Source organism: Daktulosphaira vitifoliae, unplaced genomic scaffold (genome assembly GCF_025091365.1).
Source record: "Daktulosphaira vitifoliae isolate Bord-2020 unplaced genomic scaffold, ASM2509136v1 Scaffold_3, whole genome shotgun sequence".
In the NCBI taxonomy this organism is placed as follows: Eukaryota; Metazoa; Arthropoda; class Insecta; order Hemiptera; family Phylloxeridae; genus Daktulosphaira; species Daktulosphaira vitifoliae.
Window position 1 is genome coordinate 2140424 of NW_026099574.1, and position 16635 is coordinate 2157058.

The following is a 16635-nucleotide window of genomic DNA, read 5'->3' on the forward strand; positions in this document are numbered from 1 at the left end:
GATAATTAATAATATGATTTTATATTATACATATATTGGTCTTTTAAATCATAAAATTTGTAATCATGTTGATTTTGGAATAATCCACCAATTTTTTAATATTAAACACTATCTTCAGATTTGCATCGAAGCGTTTTTAATGATAGTGATTTTAATCACTGTCAGATATCATCTATACATGTCCCAAATATGCCACGTCCAAAATGTGCCGCGACCCCCTTTTGTTATAATTTTTGTCTAGGTTGTAATATGAAACATTTTAAATACTTATTCTATTGTATATATATATATATATAGTATTACATATTATTTGTAATTAATACCTATTGATTCTCTATTTATATAACTCCTACTTGCCATATTTTATACACGATACCTAATTTAACTGTAAAAACAGAGATAGAGTATTGAATGAGAGAATTTGTTTCAGGTTGAAAAGAGACATTTATAAATATATATATATTTTATTCAATTTTAAAATCAAAACAATGTAAATTTACACAAAAAAAATATTAATAACATTAATTTATTTATTAAATTATCTATCAATTAAAATTTTCTATTAAAATTAATATACTATTACAATAAAAAAATATAGACTGAGGTATACTGTTTAATGATAAACTCTTAATTGGATATGAATTTTATTTAACTATATATATGACCTAATGTAAGTTAAACTACTCGTATTAGTGAAACTATACATTTATATTTGTATTCATGGCATTCTCATTTTTATTATTCCATTAAATATATTTCATCTTAAGTAAATGTTTTATTATATTTTTAATTAATTTTTTAAGGCTTCGATTATTTTAGCTTAAGTTAAATGGACCTTTATCGTCAGCACATATAAATATAAATACTCTGGTATATCCAAAAAACAATTTTATTTATAAAAAAACTAGTAATAATCGTCTGAAATATCTTGGACATTTATATCTAAATCATCATAAGTAACATCATTATAGTCTGAAATATCCTCAATCTCAGTATGTTCATAATCATCGTATAAAGATGATTTTCTATTTGGTTCAATACATGTCAAGTTTATAATTGTACATCCCTTGTAGACGTAGTCATAAATAGGCTTATTGCGTGATGCTTTTCCAATTGATATAATATTATCTTGATTATAAGATTGCCAAGGCTTAATAATTGGTGTTTCTGTACCTGGTTTAGGAACCCAGATATCATAATCACTGAATCTAAACTGTTCAACGGATGAGTAATTAGACTTGGTTGGGAATATGCCGAAAAAATCCAAATGAATTATACATGATATCATTGTTAAAAGAACCTGAGATCAAAATAAAATAAGACAAATTTTTATATTATTTGTCAATAAATTATGAATACAATTCTATTGTGCTTGTACATTATTAATGTAAAAAAATAGAAAATAAGTTGTCTTTAAAGAGATTAGTTAAGATTGTGTTAGAAATTTAAGAAATGAGTCAAAATTATACTGATAGACTTATATTCAAATAAAACATATTACGTTTTTTCTTTTATGAAACAATAACTATTTCTTACGACCGAAAGTTTAGTACTTAATATACTTAACATAAAGAAAAGTTGGTGACAAATCTATTATGTACAAAAGTATTAATTTCATGAAGTTTTGGTAAATAATTAAGATGCACAACTTAAATTTTTAATAACGTTTAAGCGCTATTTTAGTAAAAATCAAAATTAATAATGTTAAATTGATAATTTATTTTGAATATTTCAATAAATATTTTAAAGAACCTTTTATTTTTTATAAGCTTAAAAGTGTCATAAAATCAAATGATTTATTACACAACTATAAATTAAAAATCATTTTTGGAAATGTATTAAAATATCTAATTAAGAAAGTTATATGTAAGAAAAAGCCTTAAATAGATCTTTACTATCAGCTTAAATTAAAGTATACATGTGAATCAAAATTTACATAATTGAAAACTCTACTTTGGTATTTGTAAATTAATATAATATAGATTTCAATTTTGTTAATTGTTCATTTTGAAATTAACTGCCGATATTAATCAAACGATCATTTACCTATGGGTTAACTATCTCCAAAACTATTTTTGGTACCATATAATATAATCTTTAAAGATGATAAATTTTTTGTAAATATTCTCAATACTTTAGACACCCAAAATTTATTACTAGTCGGAACAAGTATTAAATTTAAGGAGGCGGGACTTTTTACGGATTTATTTGATATAATTGTTTTAATCCCTTCCTAGAAAAAAAATTAATTAAGTCTATGACCAGTTTACTTATTTCGTTATTTTGATTCACCTCACAAAATTATTTTACTTTCATAATTTTCATAAAATAATATATTTTTTAAGCTTAAACGACTTATCTAAAGGTATTTCATTCAAAGAGAAGAACTTTTAACCGTTACCGTAGTAGCACTAGGTAGACCCGGGAAGGATTTTGAAATACTCGAATGGTTGTTAGGCAGTTAATCGAAGTTTCAAACTAATCCCCGTGAATCCTTTTTGTGTCAAATATCTAAGGAAGAGCAGTTTCGGTAAAAACTTGTTTGTTTTTTTCCATTTAACTACCTTTAGAGAAATATTGTAATTATTTTTGTATGACTGATAGTTCTCTATTTAATTAATTTCAGTACAAGGTTCCTAAGGCAGTCCAATGCAGTTAGAGTTATATTTTTGAACTAATTATTAGTATATAACCAAATAGATGGATGGTGACTAACTATTGTGGTAATATCCATAATTATATTGCAATATCTTACATATATTCAAACAATTACTACACCTCAATTTTTAAAAATGTTTAAAATTCTACACTTTTTTTTGTATTTATTTTATTGTATAAAAACTATGTAATAATATTTTTTGTTTATATGAGCTTCATTTAATTTTTTAATCCCTAAATTCATCATTGTGCACCACCAAAATTAGTATCTAGTTACAATATATTTTTACCTTATACTCTAGGTTTCGTTTGGTTTTATAATATTTTAATATATTAATTATTTACATAAATCAACGAAAATTTTATAATCTATTACTTGTACAAACTAATCAATAATTTATTAGTTATACGATGCTGAATTCAAAACTCTCTTCTAAAGAGCGCTATATGCTTGGTGTGATTAGAAAAATTTTTTTTGCCATATTGTCATAAAATTAGTATTAAACAAAAATCGTTTTTAACTCAATATTTTGTCAATTTTTGAAAATAGTTATATTATCATGTCACTGTGAGATAGTTGGTAGTTCTGTCAAAATGCAAGGGGAGCTCCAGTCCCCCTTCTTTAACTTAATTAATTCGATAATCTCCTATTTTATAAGCTAGTTCAACATGTAGATACCACACCTGTAGATAAATTTATTTTATAAATTTCTTCCCAATATTTTCCTATTAACACTACATTGTCTGTGAACAACATGCACCATAACACCTCTCCATATATTTATCTAGTAATTTCATTCACCACTATCGAAAATAAGTAAGGTCCTAAAGCAGAACCTTGATGCACTCCTATTCTATTTCACATAGAAATTATAAAAAATTATAAAGAAGTTTTACTATTCTTTCTTTTTAGGAAAAACGTGTATTTAAAAAAAAAAATGAAACATTCCTAATTTAATTATTTTAAATTTCGTTAATTAATTATTATTTCAGTAATGAAATTAAAACTGTAGTTTATCATAATTTATGGGTAGTTAAAAAATTTTTTTAGAATAGGTAGTCTTGTTTTTTAACATACTTATTGAATAACATTAAAAGCTGTGAAATTCTTATGAAAATATTTACTTATATTAACTCACACTTAAATATTTGTTATTATAATAATTTTTTTAAAAGGGTGTTTAATAAAAATTATGTGACTATACTACTTAATCTGAAATAGGAAGAGGCATTATCAATTGTAAAATTGTTAAAATTCTTTTATATTTATAAATTATTTTAAAAAAAATTGTATTAGCTTCGATGCGAAGCTGAGAAGGTATTAATTTTACCATGATGTGTTTATTTTTTTTTTTNGGTTTTTATCCTTAAATCTATCAAAAAATGATAGCAATTTAAACTTAAAAATATAACATTGATAACTTTAACATAAAAATAGCATATTATTTAATTGCGATAGTTTTTCGCATATAAAATATAAGTCATCAGAATAATTTTTTTTTATAGTACGTCACATATTTTTTTATTTACATATGTAAAAAGGCACAGTTTTTCCGGAAAATTTACAAAACTTAAGTTGAAAAATTTAACTTATCGTATAAAAGTTGCTGTTTTAAATTGCTTCTTGTGGGCAAGTAAATGGTCAGATTTTCAAAAAATGTATAACAAATATAAAGGATATACTTATGGAATTTATTAAAAAAAATTGTTTTATATCATTTATTTTCAAAATATGATGACACTTTTACGTAAAAATGTCAAAATTAAATGATCTCAAGAATTGTCATTTTTGTTAGACTTAAAGTACAAAAAAGTAACAAAATATTCGCAGGATAAAAAGTTATTAAAGATGTCAGAACATGATGGGTTATTGTATATTTGATTATGTTTATAAAATAGTAGTTTGTTTGGTATTAAGTCAATAATACACAAAATATAATATAGTACCGGTAGTTACAGAATATCTAAAAAGAGTAATTCGAATAAATAATTACATTTATATTATGTACAATACGTAGGTGGGTTACAGAGATATGTTTATCATGATAATCTTTTAAAAAAGTTTTGAAAAAAAATTAACAATTTATTTATGCTACAAATTAAAAAAAAAACAATAATGATTTTCAGTTTGATTAAGTAATTCTTGTATTTAATATATTGTAGATAAATTTAGTATTAAGTCGATATATGGAGTCCCCGATGGAAAATTCACGTTGTACCCTTTTAACGCAGTGGACTTTCTACTCACATTTCACAGTGTTATATTGTCTGTATTGAGGGTTAAATTTGTACTGTACATTACTATATAAAATCATCATATCACATATCATTTTTAACATTGCACCTACACATTACATTATAAAAAAAGGAGTAATAAACATTTCTCAGTTTACTTTAACAAAACATTTAAAAACACAACACTTAATTTTAAATAAAAATGATTTATTAGTAAATTACCTATGATTTGTTATAAAACTTATAAATAAAGCAAATAAACATAGGATTACACTTTCAAAGTAGTGTATGTAACTATAAGTTTATTAACTAAAAGAAGAGCACACATGGTCATGAAATAGATATTACAATTTTGATAAACAATTTTTTTTTGAAGGGGGAATTGGAATTTTTTGTAGCTAGTTTTTTGTTGATATCATTCTTTTTTGCTAGATTAAGCTAGTAAAATACATTATTTTTATGAGCCATTAAAAATCAGAATAGGTGACTGCTTGTCCTGCAGCTCTCAAATGACTCTCCAGTCTATAAGACCGTTTATTTTGAGAAAATAACAATTTATCGATTTTTCCATTCACTTGTATAAGACCTACTTTTGTGTTACATTTCACGTCTCTACCTATATGAGAAGTACCTTATAATTTTAATGATAAGCTGTAGGTAAGTAACAAAAATCACGCCTTAAAATGGCTTAACCTTAAGGGATAAATTTCTTAATATTCTTAAGTTAATAATGTCTAATTTATGTTTCAAGGGTAAAAAGAAAAATTGGGTGAATTGTTTCGTGAAAAGATACACTAACATTGTTAAAACAATCTTACGCGTAGAATGATTTAATTTCAATATGTTAGATATCCTGGAATATTTTTATAAATTGAAAAAAAAAATTTTTAGCTTTGATACAAAGCTCAAAAGATATTAAAATATATGAGGTATTTTTTTTATGTCTGATGCCACTTTTTCAGATCTCACCAGACTGATTTCTTTTAATGATGCATCAAAATATGTCAAATCGTATCTAGTTAAAGACATTGCTCTTAAAAATTTAAAAAGTTTCCCTCGTTCCCTGTAAATGAAAGAAATTCCCCAAAAAATTAGAATTTTTAAAACTGTTAAATTTTGAGATATTTTTCATTTTTTTTTTTCTTAAACTGCCATAAAATTCTGAAATATAAACGTAACAAAATATTTTTTTTTATATAGATATCTTAATTATTTCCCTTTTTTTAATATAATTATTTTGAAAATCAGACCCTTTACTTGCCCATAAGGCGATTTAAAACAAAAACTTTTGCACGAAATGTTAACTTTTACAACTTTACTTTTAAAAATGTCCTTAGATTTCACTTGACCAATTTTTTTCAATGAAACATTAATTAATCGTAGTATTTAGTTAACTTTATTACTCTAAATAGTTGAAAAAATTTCCTCTTTATTAAATGAAAAGTTTCTCCATATAAACAATTAAAATCATTTATTAGTTATGTTTTTAAAGTATATGTCCAAATAGGTTTGATATGATATTAGGTTTCAACTACAAAGTTGAATAATTTTACTTTGTTATTCATTAATTTTATAATTCTATTTGTGTGTTCTACTACTATTCTATAATATTCCAAATTTTTTAGTAATATACTTCTATATAAATAATTTCTAAAAAAATTATTTTTAGTTTCACATAAATTTAACTATATACAGGGTGGCCCACCACTCACTGACAACTTAAATAACTTTTGATCCAGTTAATATTTTTAGTTGATTTTTTTTTAAAATATTAGTTAGACGTTAGGTCTATAGCTATATCTCAATAATTAATTTTTTTACATTTTATTAAAAATATTAATTATTTTTAAATTTTAAATAAAATGTAAAAAAAAAATCTAAGATAGCTATTTTGTAGAGTAGAATTTAAGAAAAATTTTAGTAAAAAAATATCTTATTAATATTCAGTAGTAAATATTCTGTAGCGTTTTGAAGTTTGTGAAAATTTGAATTTTCATGTACTATTTTACGGTATTAAACATTGAAATACGTATTGAGAAAAGGACAGAAGAAAACGCTATCTTTTCAATATACTTTTGAATGAGAGTGATAAGTAATAATTGCCTTATCTAATTTCTTATCATGGTATTTATGCCAAGTTTGTAATGTATACACACTATCATCATATGTATACACAGTAATCATGAAAAGATAGCGTTTTCTTCTGTCCTTTTCTCAATACGTATTTCAATGTTTATAACCGTAAAATAGTACATGAAAATTCAAATTTTTACAAACTTCAAAACGCTACAGAATATTTACTACTGAATATTAATAAGATATTTTTTTACTAAAATTTTTCTTAAATTCTACTCTACAAAATAGCTATCTTAGATTTTTTTTTTACATTTTATTTAAAATTTAAAAATAATTAATATTTTTAATAAAATGTAAAAAAAATAATTATTGAGATATAGCTATAGACCTAACGTCTAACTAATATTTAAAAAAAAAATCAACTAAAAATATTAACTGGATCAAAAGTTATTTAAGTTGTCAGTGAGTGGTGGGCCACCCTGTATATTCGCAATTTTAATAAATTTCATAATACGCTCAATTCAGTAGATTTATTTAACAATTTTTTAATAAACTGTCATTTTTAGTTTCGATGCGAAACATAGAAAGTTGCGATTTTTATTTCTGTCCATATAAATTTTCAGCTTTAACTGGACCAAGTTTAATAATCAATACGTAAAAATTTTTTTTTTAATCTAATTAAACTTATAATCTCCAAACATTGGTAAAAAAAAACATGTAATTTTAGAAATTTATATAAATATCTCAAAATTACGCTATTATAATAAATGTCAACTTCAAAAAAAAATTGTAATTAAATATTTTCACAAATAATAGGTGTATAAAGTTTTTTTTTTACTGAATTACACAGTAAATTCATATCTCTAAAATGAAACAAATTTGAAAGATACATTATTTACAACAATTCTGAAATTAAATTTTCCCTATCACCTCTTTTTTATAATTTTACTAACTAAATTTAAACATGAGAAAATTTATTAAAAACAAAAAAAACATTTTATTAAGTGTTTGTTGTTTTTTAATATGTTAAAAATAATTCATGAAAAATTTCGATTCAAAATGTCATGTTTAACTTTGGTCCTTTTGATTTTTATGAAAGTTTATATTGAAAATGTATAACTTTTAAACACTATTTTAGCTTAACTTCTCACTTGCAAGTTTAGAATTGATATCATTAAATAGAAAATTTAATGAGAATTTAAAAATCGTATTTTTTAGATTTACTTGTGATCAGGAACTTATATAATTACTATTAATAGTAAATTTATGAGAAAAGCTCAAAATTTCGTTAAAATTACTATTTTTAACTTCGATGCGAAGCTGAGAAGGTATTAATTTTACTATGATGTGTTTTTTGTACTAATATCGATATAAATATCATAGTATTCATTTCTATGTAATTCTCGGTGTTTAAATAGACGCTACAATTGAAATATTAAGAATATAATTAATTTATTAAGTATAATATATTATATTAAGTATATATTATTGATATTGATATATACAAAGAATAAATTCGGCTTGTTACGTATTTCTTTAATTAAAATATATTTATTGATTATTCCTACGCAAATTAATAATCAAACATAAATATTTGTTATATTAATTAGAAGGATTTTTTTATTATTTAGCCCATATGCGAAAATCTACCTTTGTGTTATACCAATCCAAAAATAATTAGATTGAGTTTTCAATGAGGTGTTTTTGATCTATTGAAACAGGGATCTTAGTCTACCAGTTAGAAGAAGGTATTAAAAAGATAAATTAAATTAGAGTTTTTTCTATTTAGCTGTCTTGCTATTCGAAAATCGAAAGTATTTATTAATTATTATTTATCGCACTTTGATTGACTAATTTTAGTATTAGTTTATATAGTTTACTGCAATTTTAAAAATGTGAGTTGTTTTTAAAAATCTTCCTGTATTTAGGTTTTCAATTGGATTTATACAAAAGACATATTAAAAGAAAGTTGATTACACTTAGTACTTTCAATATAATATACATAATATAGTAGATAATTTACATTTCATTAATACCAATCTTCTAAAAAAAAAAAGTTTTAAAATGCTGATAAATAATTTTTGTAAAATATCTTTTTTATAATACTGTAGTAATTTTTGAATAATTTTCTTTATATCTAATGTTGGGATTTTTCAATATTTAAGGCTGATTAGTTCAATTAAATTAAAATAAGGTTATTATAAACAATATTATTAAAATTGGCAGAATAAAAGATACGTATTTTTATGGAAAAACACACAAATTAAAAATAGTTTTATTTTCATTTAAAAATTTTATATACTGATTATCTATTAGCCTTTAAATGTTTTTTTCGAAATATAAAAGTTTTAAATTATATTGTTATTATACTATTTTTACAATAAAAAAGTAGAACTGATTATATTTATTTTTTTATTTGGCTAACAAATTATCGCTTTAAAAATACTTGGTTATGATTAAATTTTAATAAAATTATGATTGTCCTAAAAAATCTAACATTATTTTTATGAGTACAAAAATTATTTTATTTGATACTTCTCTTACTTTGTATATAGTAGAAGATGTCTTTGTTGATAATGTTATAAAATTTTTTTTATTTAAATTCACAATTATTAACTGATAATTTAATAACTCTTACAAAAGTTAACTTTTAATAAATTGTTTATAAATAATGAATATTGTGTTTTTAATTAAACATATTGCCCTAATTATCATTCTAGAATTAAAAAATGATAACATATGGTACGCGGCACATTTTATTTATGTAGTTTTTTCATAAATATGTTTTTTATTTGAATAGTATGTAAAATTACCTATTGTCGTTTTGACACCTACATCGGGTCTGTATAACTCATAATGTATTAGTCAACTAATATAAAACTAAAACAATATACGAATGCGAAGTTTTGCTTACAAATATAATTGTATTATGTCTATAGATACCTATACTACTATCGACTATCGTCATGAATGCTACAAAAAGTTTTGTTACATAAAATATTTGTATGACAGAATAATTTAATTTCGCTATAAACACGATACGTGTTAACCAAATAAATAACAAAATCCATTCAATTATATTTATGTACTATTTGATAAACAAGCACGGAAAGTATTTGAAAAGGATTTTAAGGGTAAATTGTTTTTCATTTTTTATTAAAACTTAAAAGAAAGATTCATTAATAAAAAATTTAAATTAATATATGTGATTTTAAGTAGGTAATCGTTGTTCGTGCGAGTTAAATTTGTTAATTGTATGTGTTTAAATATTATTTTAAAATGTATTACTTTAATTATCTTTTAGGTTTACAAAATATATTATAGAAATTATTTTATTATACGTTCTAAAATTAACCATAGCAACAATTTAATTATTTATCAGTTAATAGTATTTCTCTTTTAATGTCGTAGATTACTTATAAATAATGAATAATTATGAAATTATGAAAAATGATATATTTTTACATAAAATAATTAATTATGAAAAATTAAAATCATACCGACAATAATCCAATAGCCAACATAATTGAGAAAATAGGCTTTAATTTTCATACACTTTCAATGCTGATCTTGAGAATACAAGTGAATTTTATTTTGCAAAAAATAAATCTACCTCTTCTATTTAAAATGTATTTGTTTAGGTGTCGAGCCATCAGTGTTTTTGTTATTTTTTATAGATTTCTCAGTATACGCTACAACAAAATATTTTGCAGACTCATAATAAATAATAATAATAATAATAGAAATAATATTAAATATATTATATAAATAAATAAATGCCTGCAATTCCTAATTTCTTATTTTTCATATGTGATTAATTACTTAAATAAAAACCCAGCACAGTGGGGTCGCGGCATAGTGTGGACGTGTCATAATTGAGTCTTATATAGATTAAAATCACAATCATAAAAAGTGCTTCGATGCCAATATGTAGATAATGTTTAATTTTGAAAAATTAATGGATTATTCCAAAAACTACATGATCTCCTATTTCTTTATTTATATTCTGATTATAAATTGTATTAATTTTTTAGTTTTGACCCCCCCCCAGTATATAGGTAAATGGTCCGATTTTTAAAAAAAAAGTATGTCGAATAAAAGATGTACATAAATACTACTTCTCATGAAAAAATTGTACTGATTCATACATTTTTCAAAAAGTTATAGCATAGTAAATTTAAAAATGTAAAATATAAAATCGAGAATTTTAGTACAATAGTTTTAATATGAATAAGAAATTTCATCAAACGAGGGGAAATTATAGTGATAGGGTCCTTGATATTCATTGAAGTTATTCAATCTAAATGAGATAAAAATCTAATAAGAATTAATATCTTTTGTAAGGTATTTTAAAATAATAGCAAATACAAAATCGAGTATTTTAACACAAAAATAGCATTTTGTAGCCATTTTCACCGTGAAGACAAAATAAAGTCCGAAAATTTTTTTTATCATAATAAAGTATATTACATAAGCTTTAGTTTAAGATATATATATAAAAGTCTCAGACTTTCCGGAACATTTTAAAAAGTTAAGTTGAGAAAATTAATTTTTTGTGAAAAAACATATCATAGTACAACTAATACCTTCTCAGCTTTGCATTGAAGCTAAACAATTTTTAATTTTAATCCAGTAAGAAAATAGTTATTAAAAAAATAAAAATTCATTAACATGATAATTAGATCAAAAATTATTAGATTTGTAATATCTTTGTGACTTGCCCTGTATATATAATATGATTTGTTTATCATAAACTACTTAATTATTTGCAAAATAAACAAAATTAAAAAAAAAACTTTGATCTTTTTTTATTTTTAAGATTTTATTGATTTATTAATTATTAATTTATTTTTAGCATCATCCCTTATTATTTATAGGGGTATTAACTTAAATAGTGGTATTGATGAGTATGTAGGCGTCTTGTGTGTTATGCAATAAAATAATTCCAATGAGGCTGAAAGATAAGTGTTATAAGACTATAGTGAGACCAGCTATGCTATATGATTCAAAGTGTTGGCGGTTAACAAAAGAATAGAACAGAGAATGAAAGTAGCAGACATAAATGATGGATCAGTGGAGTGACTAAAGATGATAGAATAAGGTACGAACATATAAAAAGGAGTATAGGTGTAGCGTAAATCGTGGATAATATGAGAGATAAATGACTTAGATAGTTTGGTCATATCATAAGGAGAGAGGAATCGGAAGCTATAAGAACACTTATAGAAATGAATGTTGAAGGAAGAAGAGGTAGAGGAAGACCAAAAAAGAGATGGAGGGATGCTATTGAATGCGATATGAGGACTGCTGAAGTGTGCGTAGATGATATGGAGAATTGTGTCAAGTGGTATTTTAGGATAACCGAACCCAAGTAGTTGGGATTAAGGCAAAGAAAAATATGTGAGTACACATTTTTAAAAAATTAGTTATAATATCAAAACTTAGAAGTGATAGAAAAAAGTCTAATTTCAGATTTGAAAACAGTGCAAATAGTTTAGAAAAATACATTTTTGATTCCGATGAAAGTTCCTTATAGACCAATATATTTATTCATAAGTGAAAAAAAAATTTTTATTAAGTAATGTATCAAGTCTTTTATTTTTATTCATGTTTGTCACAGAAGTAACGAAATATATCACTTTATAATTTTTTTATTATTACTCTGTAAAAATTACAATATTAAATTATTAAATATTAATTTCATACTATATTTAACTGAAGTAAAAAATATTATTTATAAATCATTCTTTTAAATTTAAGAACTACTAATCAGGATATAATTAAGGAAATAGAAGTTGAAGTTTCTTTTATAATTATGCATCAATTTCTCAGGATTAAATACTATCCACAGATTTGCATCGAAGCGTTTCTTAGACAGAGATTAAAATCACTGTCAGATATCATCTATACTTGTCTCAACTATCCATACTGCACTACGATCCCAATATACTATAATTTTTATTTATTTAAATGTTACGGTAGCGTTTCTAAAATTTTAAAAATTTTATGAACTAAAACTGTCTTTAAAATTATTTAAAATTAAATTCCACCTCAAAAAAAAAAATAATTACTAGTTGCTATGTTGGTGCTATACTGAATATATTTTTTTTTCTGCTCTTGGCTCTAGAAGGGTTTATCTGAGAACGCCATAATGCACCTCTGGTCGCAAATATTAATAAAATTCTAAGAAAATCTGCTAAAATTAAATATGCTTGGTTTCTTGTTTTCAAAAATTGATTTTTTATCTGTTTATCTACTAAAAAAATCCAAACACATCAAATTTTATTATTATCAAGTCATCGACGATGCAGAATTACTGAAACGTGTTATAGCAGTTGACGAAACATGGATTTATAGATACGACGTCGAAACTAAGTCCCAGTGGAGGCATTCTTAATCGCCAAGACCGAAAATGGCTGGACAAGTGCGATCTAACGTGAAGGTTATGCTTACTGTGTTCTTCTATTTTAATGGCATAGTGCATCATGAATTCTTGTCACTAGGTCAAACAATCAATAAAGAGTACTACCTACAAGTTCAACGCTATTTGCATGAAGCTATCCAAAAAATGCCCGGATTTTGACAAAAAAAATTATAGCATTTGTACCTGCTCACATTTAATTGCTTGTTCATCATGAAACAAATGTTGCTTTGGCCAAAAACTGTAACGATGCCCAAGCCTTCAAATTTGCCAAACATGACTCTATGTGACTATTTTCTTTTTCTAAAAGTAATGAGATCCTTAAAAGTCTGTTGTTTTACAAGCATAGATAATATTAAAAGTGCATCGCTGAATGAGCCGAAGGCTATCCCAAAGATCGAGTTTGAGAAGAGTTTCCATGATTGGAAGAAGCGTTGGCACACGTGCATAATATTTAATGGAGACTTTTTTGAAGATGACACAGTAATGTATACGAATAAATAATTATTTTTTTCAAAAACGAAAATTCCCGTTATTTTTTTAATACACTTCGTATTTCTAGTAGAACTCAAGTAAGCTTAAATTTTTTTTTATGCAGTTTGGCTGAAATTTATTTATATTATAAGTAGAAAAAAAAATTATTTATTTATCTAAAAATTGAAAAATATATAATGATCATCTGTCATTTAACATTTTTTTTCAAGAATATCATATATTTTAGCTTATATTTTATTTTTAAAAAAAGTATAAGTTTTTAAGATTAGTAAATAATTTTTTTTCTACTTATAATATAAATATCAACCAAACTGCATAAAAAAAAATGTTAAGCATACATGAGACAAACAAGAAATATGCCATATAATGACGCTAATTATGATATCAATTCTTGGCAAAAAATTTGTATTCTATAGTAATAATCAAACTATTGGATATACTAATCACAATATTAGACCGAATAACAAAAGCTGTTTTTTGTTTTTTGGGGTATTTTTGGTTAAAATACTTTGACCGTCCAGTAAAATTTTTTTTAAAAATCTCGAATCTTCATAATATGCCAATTGTAACGTATATAATAAAATTTAAATGTTTCTCATTAAAATGTCAACATTTTTTGATCCACCCTAATATATATATATATAATAAAATCAAAAGCAATTTTTGATGACAATTATATTTTAATTATTTATTTTAACAAGTTTATAGAGAGCAGTGTCTTCGGAATCATTGACTACTACTCAATGGACCGCGGCTACACTAGGGACTAAGTCTACTAATGATATCTTATTTTACAAAAAAAAAATGAAAAAGAAGATTTTTTTAATTAACATATTTTATTATCTCTGTTTATTAATTAAACATGTACAGTACTGCTTGTGTTTATTTATTAATCAGTGTTATTAGTTTGTACTTAGTATCATAGATTAATAATAATGTGTTTGTATATAAATATGTTCCTATATATTTATTGAATTATTTTTTAAAAAAGGAGAGTAAAACAATGTAATTTGGTAATAAACATATTTTACAAGCCAAACACTACATATTAGTTAAAATGTAAAACTGATTAAGTCTTATAACTACCTCTTATGAGGTGAATTATAAGTTATAGTTCATTTAAATATCAAATCATAATTTTGTTTCCAGTAATGAAATAATTCCAACATAAAATCAATTAGGTATCAAGGAAAAACGAACACATTAATTAAGCATTAAAGAGTAAGCTCTTACCATTAAGCCAATCCCATAGATTAGTAAAAAATAGTTTTAAGAGCGGATTATTTATGCATCTTAGGCACAACAAGTTAGAAAACAAATTAATATTAAAAGTCTAACCATTAAAGTAGTTAACTCAGAATTTTATCAAAATATAATAAAATGAACAGTTTATGGTAAATTTGATATTTATTTTGATGGAGTATACATAAAATTAAATTAAAAACACCCTTATTAGGGATTCTATACTGTAAAACTGTACTTCAAAAATGGTACTTAAAAAAATTGAATATAAGTAATATTCTTGTAGGTTCATTTAATAAATCTCATAATATGTATTACAATAAATTATTATAAAAATTTTGTTCGACTAGTATAGGTACGAAAATTACATATGCTATAATAACTATAGCCTAAAAGACATAATTATTATGCATTTTATTCAATATTTGTCTTTTTTTGCTTATTTTATAGCATATTACAAAAGCCAACTTATTATTATCTGAAGTTTTATAATAGAATTTTTATATATGTACTGCACAGTACAGTGTGAACTCAATTAAAAGAATATATATAGTATTAGCTATTTAAACAAAATATTTAATATAAAATATTGACAAAATATTTTACTGGAGGAATCAGGAAATTTTACACTTTCTGAACTAGAATAATATCGTGACTATTATTATTTTTTTATTCTGTTTAGTTAAGTTTTGAATTTCAAGTTCCTTCATGCTTAATATTTTTAAATTAAATTAGTGTTTAATTATCAAATGAAAGTGCTGTTGAATAAAATAGGATAATTATTCCACAAAGTATTAATAAATTTATTTTTAATTGATTTTTTTTTTAAATTAAAACAATTTCTAATGATAATGTACTTGCTATTTGTATACTGTGTCATAATGAACAAACTGTTTATCTGGTTTCATTTTTTTAAACATTTTTGTTTTTGAACAAGTGTTAAAGTAAATATGATATATCATATACTATATCAATATGCATTTTTTTTAATCCGATGAAAAGTGCACTCCTTAGTATTTTAAATCAGACGCTTTATAAAATCACCTACTCAATAATCAAATTTTAATGGATTATGATATAATAAGTGATGGATTAAATATAATAGTCATTTACTTGTTTGTCTTTAAAGTAAGACCCAAATGGTCTTACTTTAATTAATTAAATTAAATTCAATAATTAGATAGATATTAAATTCTCTTGGAGAGTCAATAAGTCATCTCTGATGTTAATTATCCTATGTATTTTTAAACCACCAATAAACGAAAAGAAATTACTGTAAAAAAAGTTCTATATTTGATCATCATTTACAAATTCTAAAAAAAATAGTAGTGATAACTGTACCTCCTTGAGGTACACCAGATGTTACTTTATTGATTTTTGACAACTTATTATTTAATTTGACTTGATGCATGCGAAGAGTAATATATGATCTTATCCAAGATTGCGAAGTATTACATAATCTAAACATAGAAAATCCTATAGTAAAACTGGGTATTTAAAAATAATGA

At 23.5% G+C, this 16635-nt stretch overlaps 1 protein-coding gene and 1 long non-coding RNA gene across 3 annotated transcripts; one reads left to right on the forward strand and one right to left on the reverse strand.

The window, feature by feature from the left end:
* Positions 1-575: 575 nt before the first annotated feature.
* On the reverse strand, positions 576-10602 carry LOC126901290 (uncharacterized). The gene is made up of 2 exons (XM_050677685.1): positions 10470-10602; positions 576-1300 (listed from the first exon to the last, which is right to left on the reverse strand). The coding sequence occupies exons 1-2, from the start codon at positions 10491-10493 to the stop codon at positions 905-907; spliced, it is 420 nt and encodes a 139-aa protein (XP_050533642.1). The 5' UTR covers positions 10494-10602; the 3' UTR covers positions 576-904.
* Positions 9636-14804, forward strand: LOC126901291 (uncharacterized). Of its 2 annotated transcripts, none has more exons than XR_007703009.1 (3): positions 9636-10103; positions 13097-13878; positions 14587-14804. It is a non-coding gene; the product is annotated as an uncharacterized LOC126901291 (long non-coding RNA). The 2 variants fall into 2 exon arrangements; XR_007703008.1 differs by having other exon boundaries at positions 13097-13873.
* The last annotated feature ends 1831 nt before the right edge of the window (positions 14805-16635 follow it).

Excerpts from the sequence above, each read along its gene's own strand:
- LOC126901290 (XM_050677685.1), bottom strand. The coding sequence starts at position 10,493 with ATGTTGGCTATTGGATTATTGTCG. Across the intron at positions 1,301-10,469 it reads TGGCTATTGGATTATTGTCG|GTTCTTTTAACAATGATATC; the intron begins GTATGATTTTAA and ends TTTTGATCTCAG.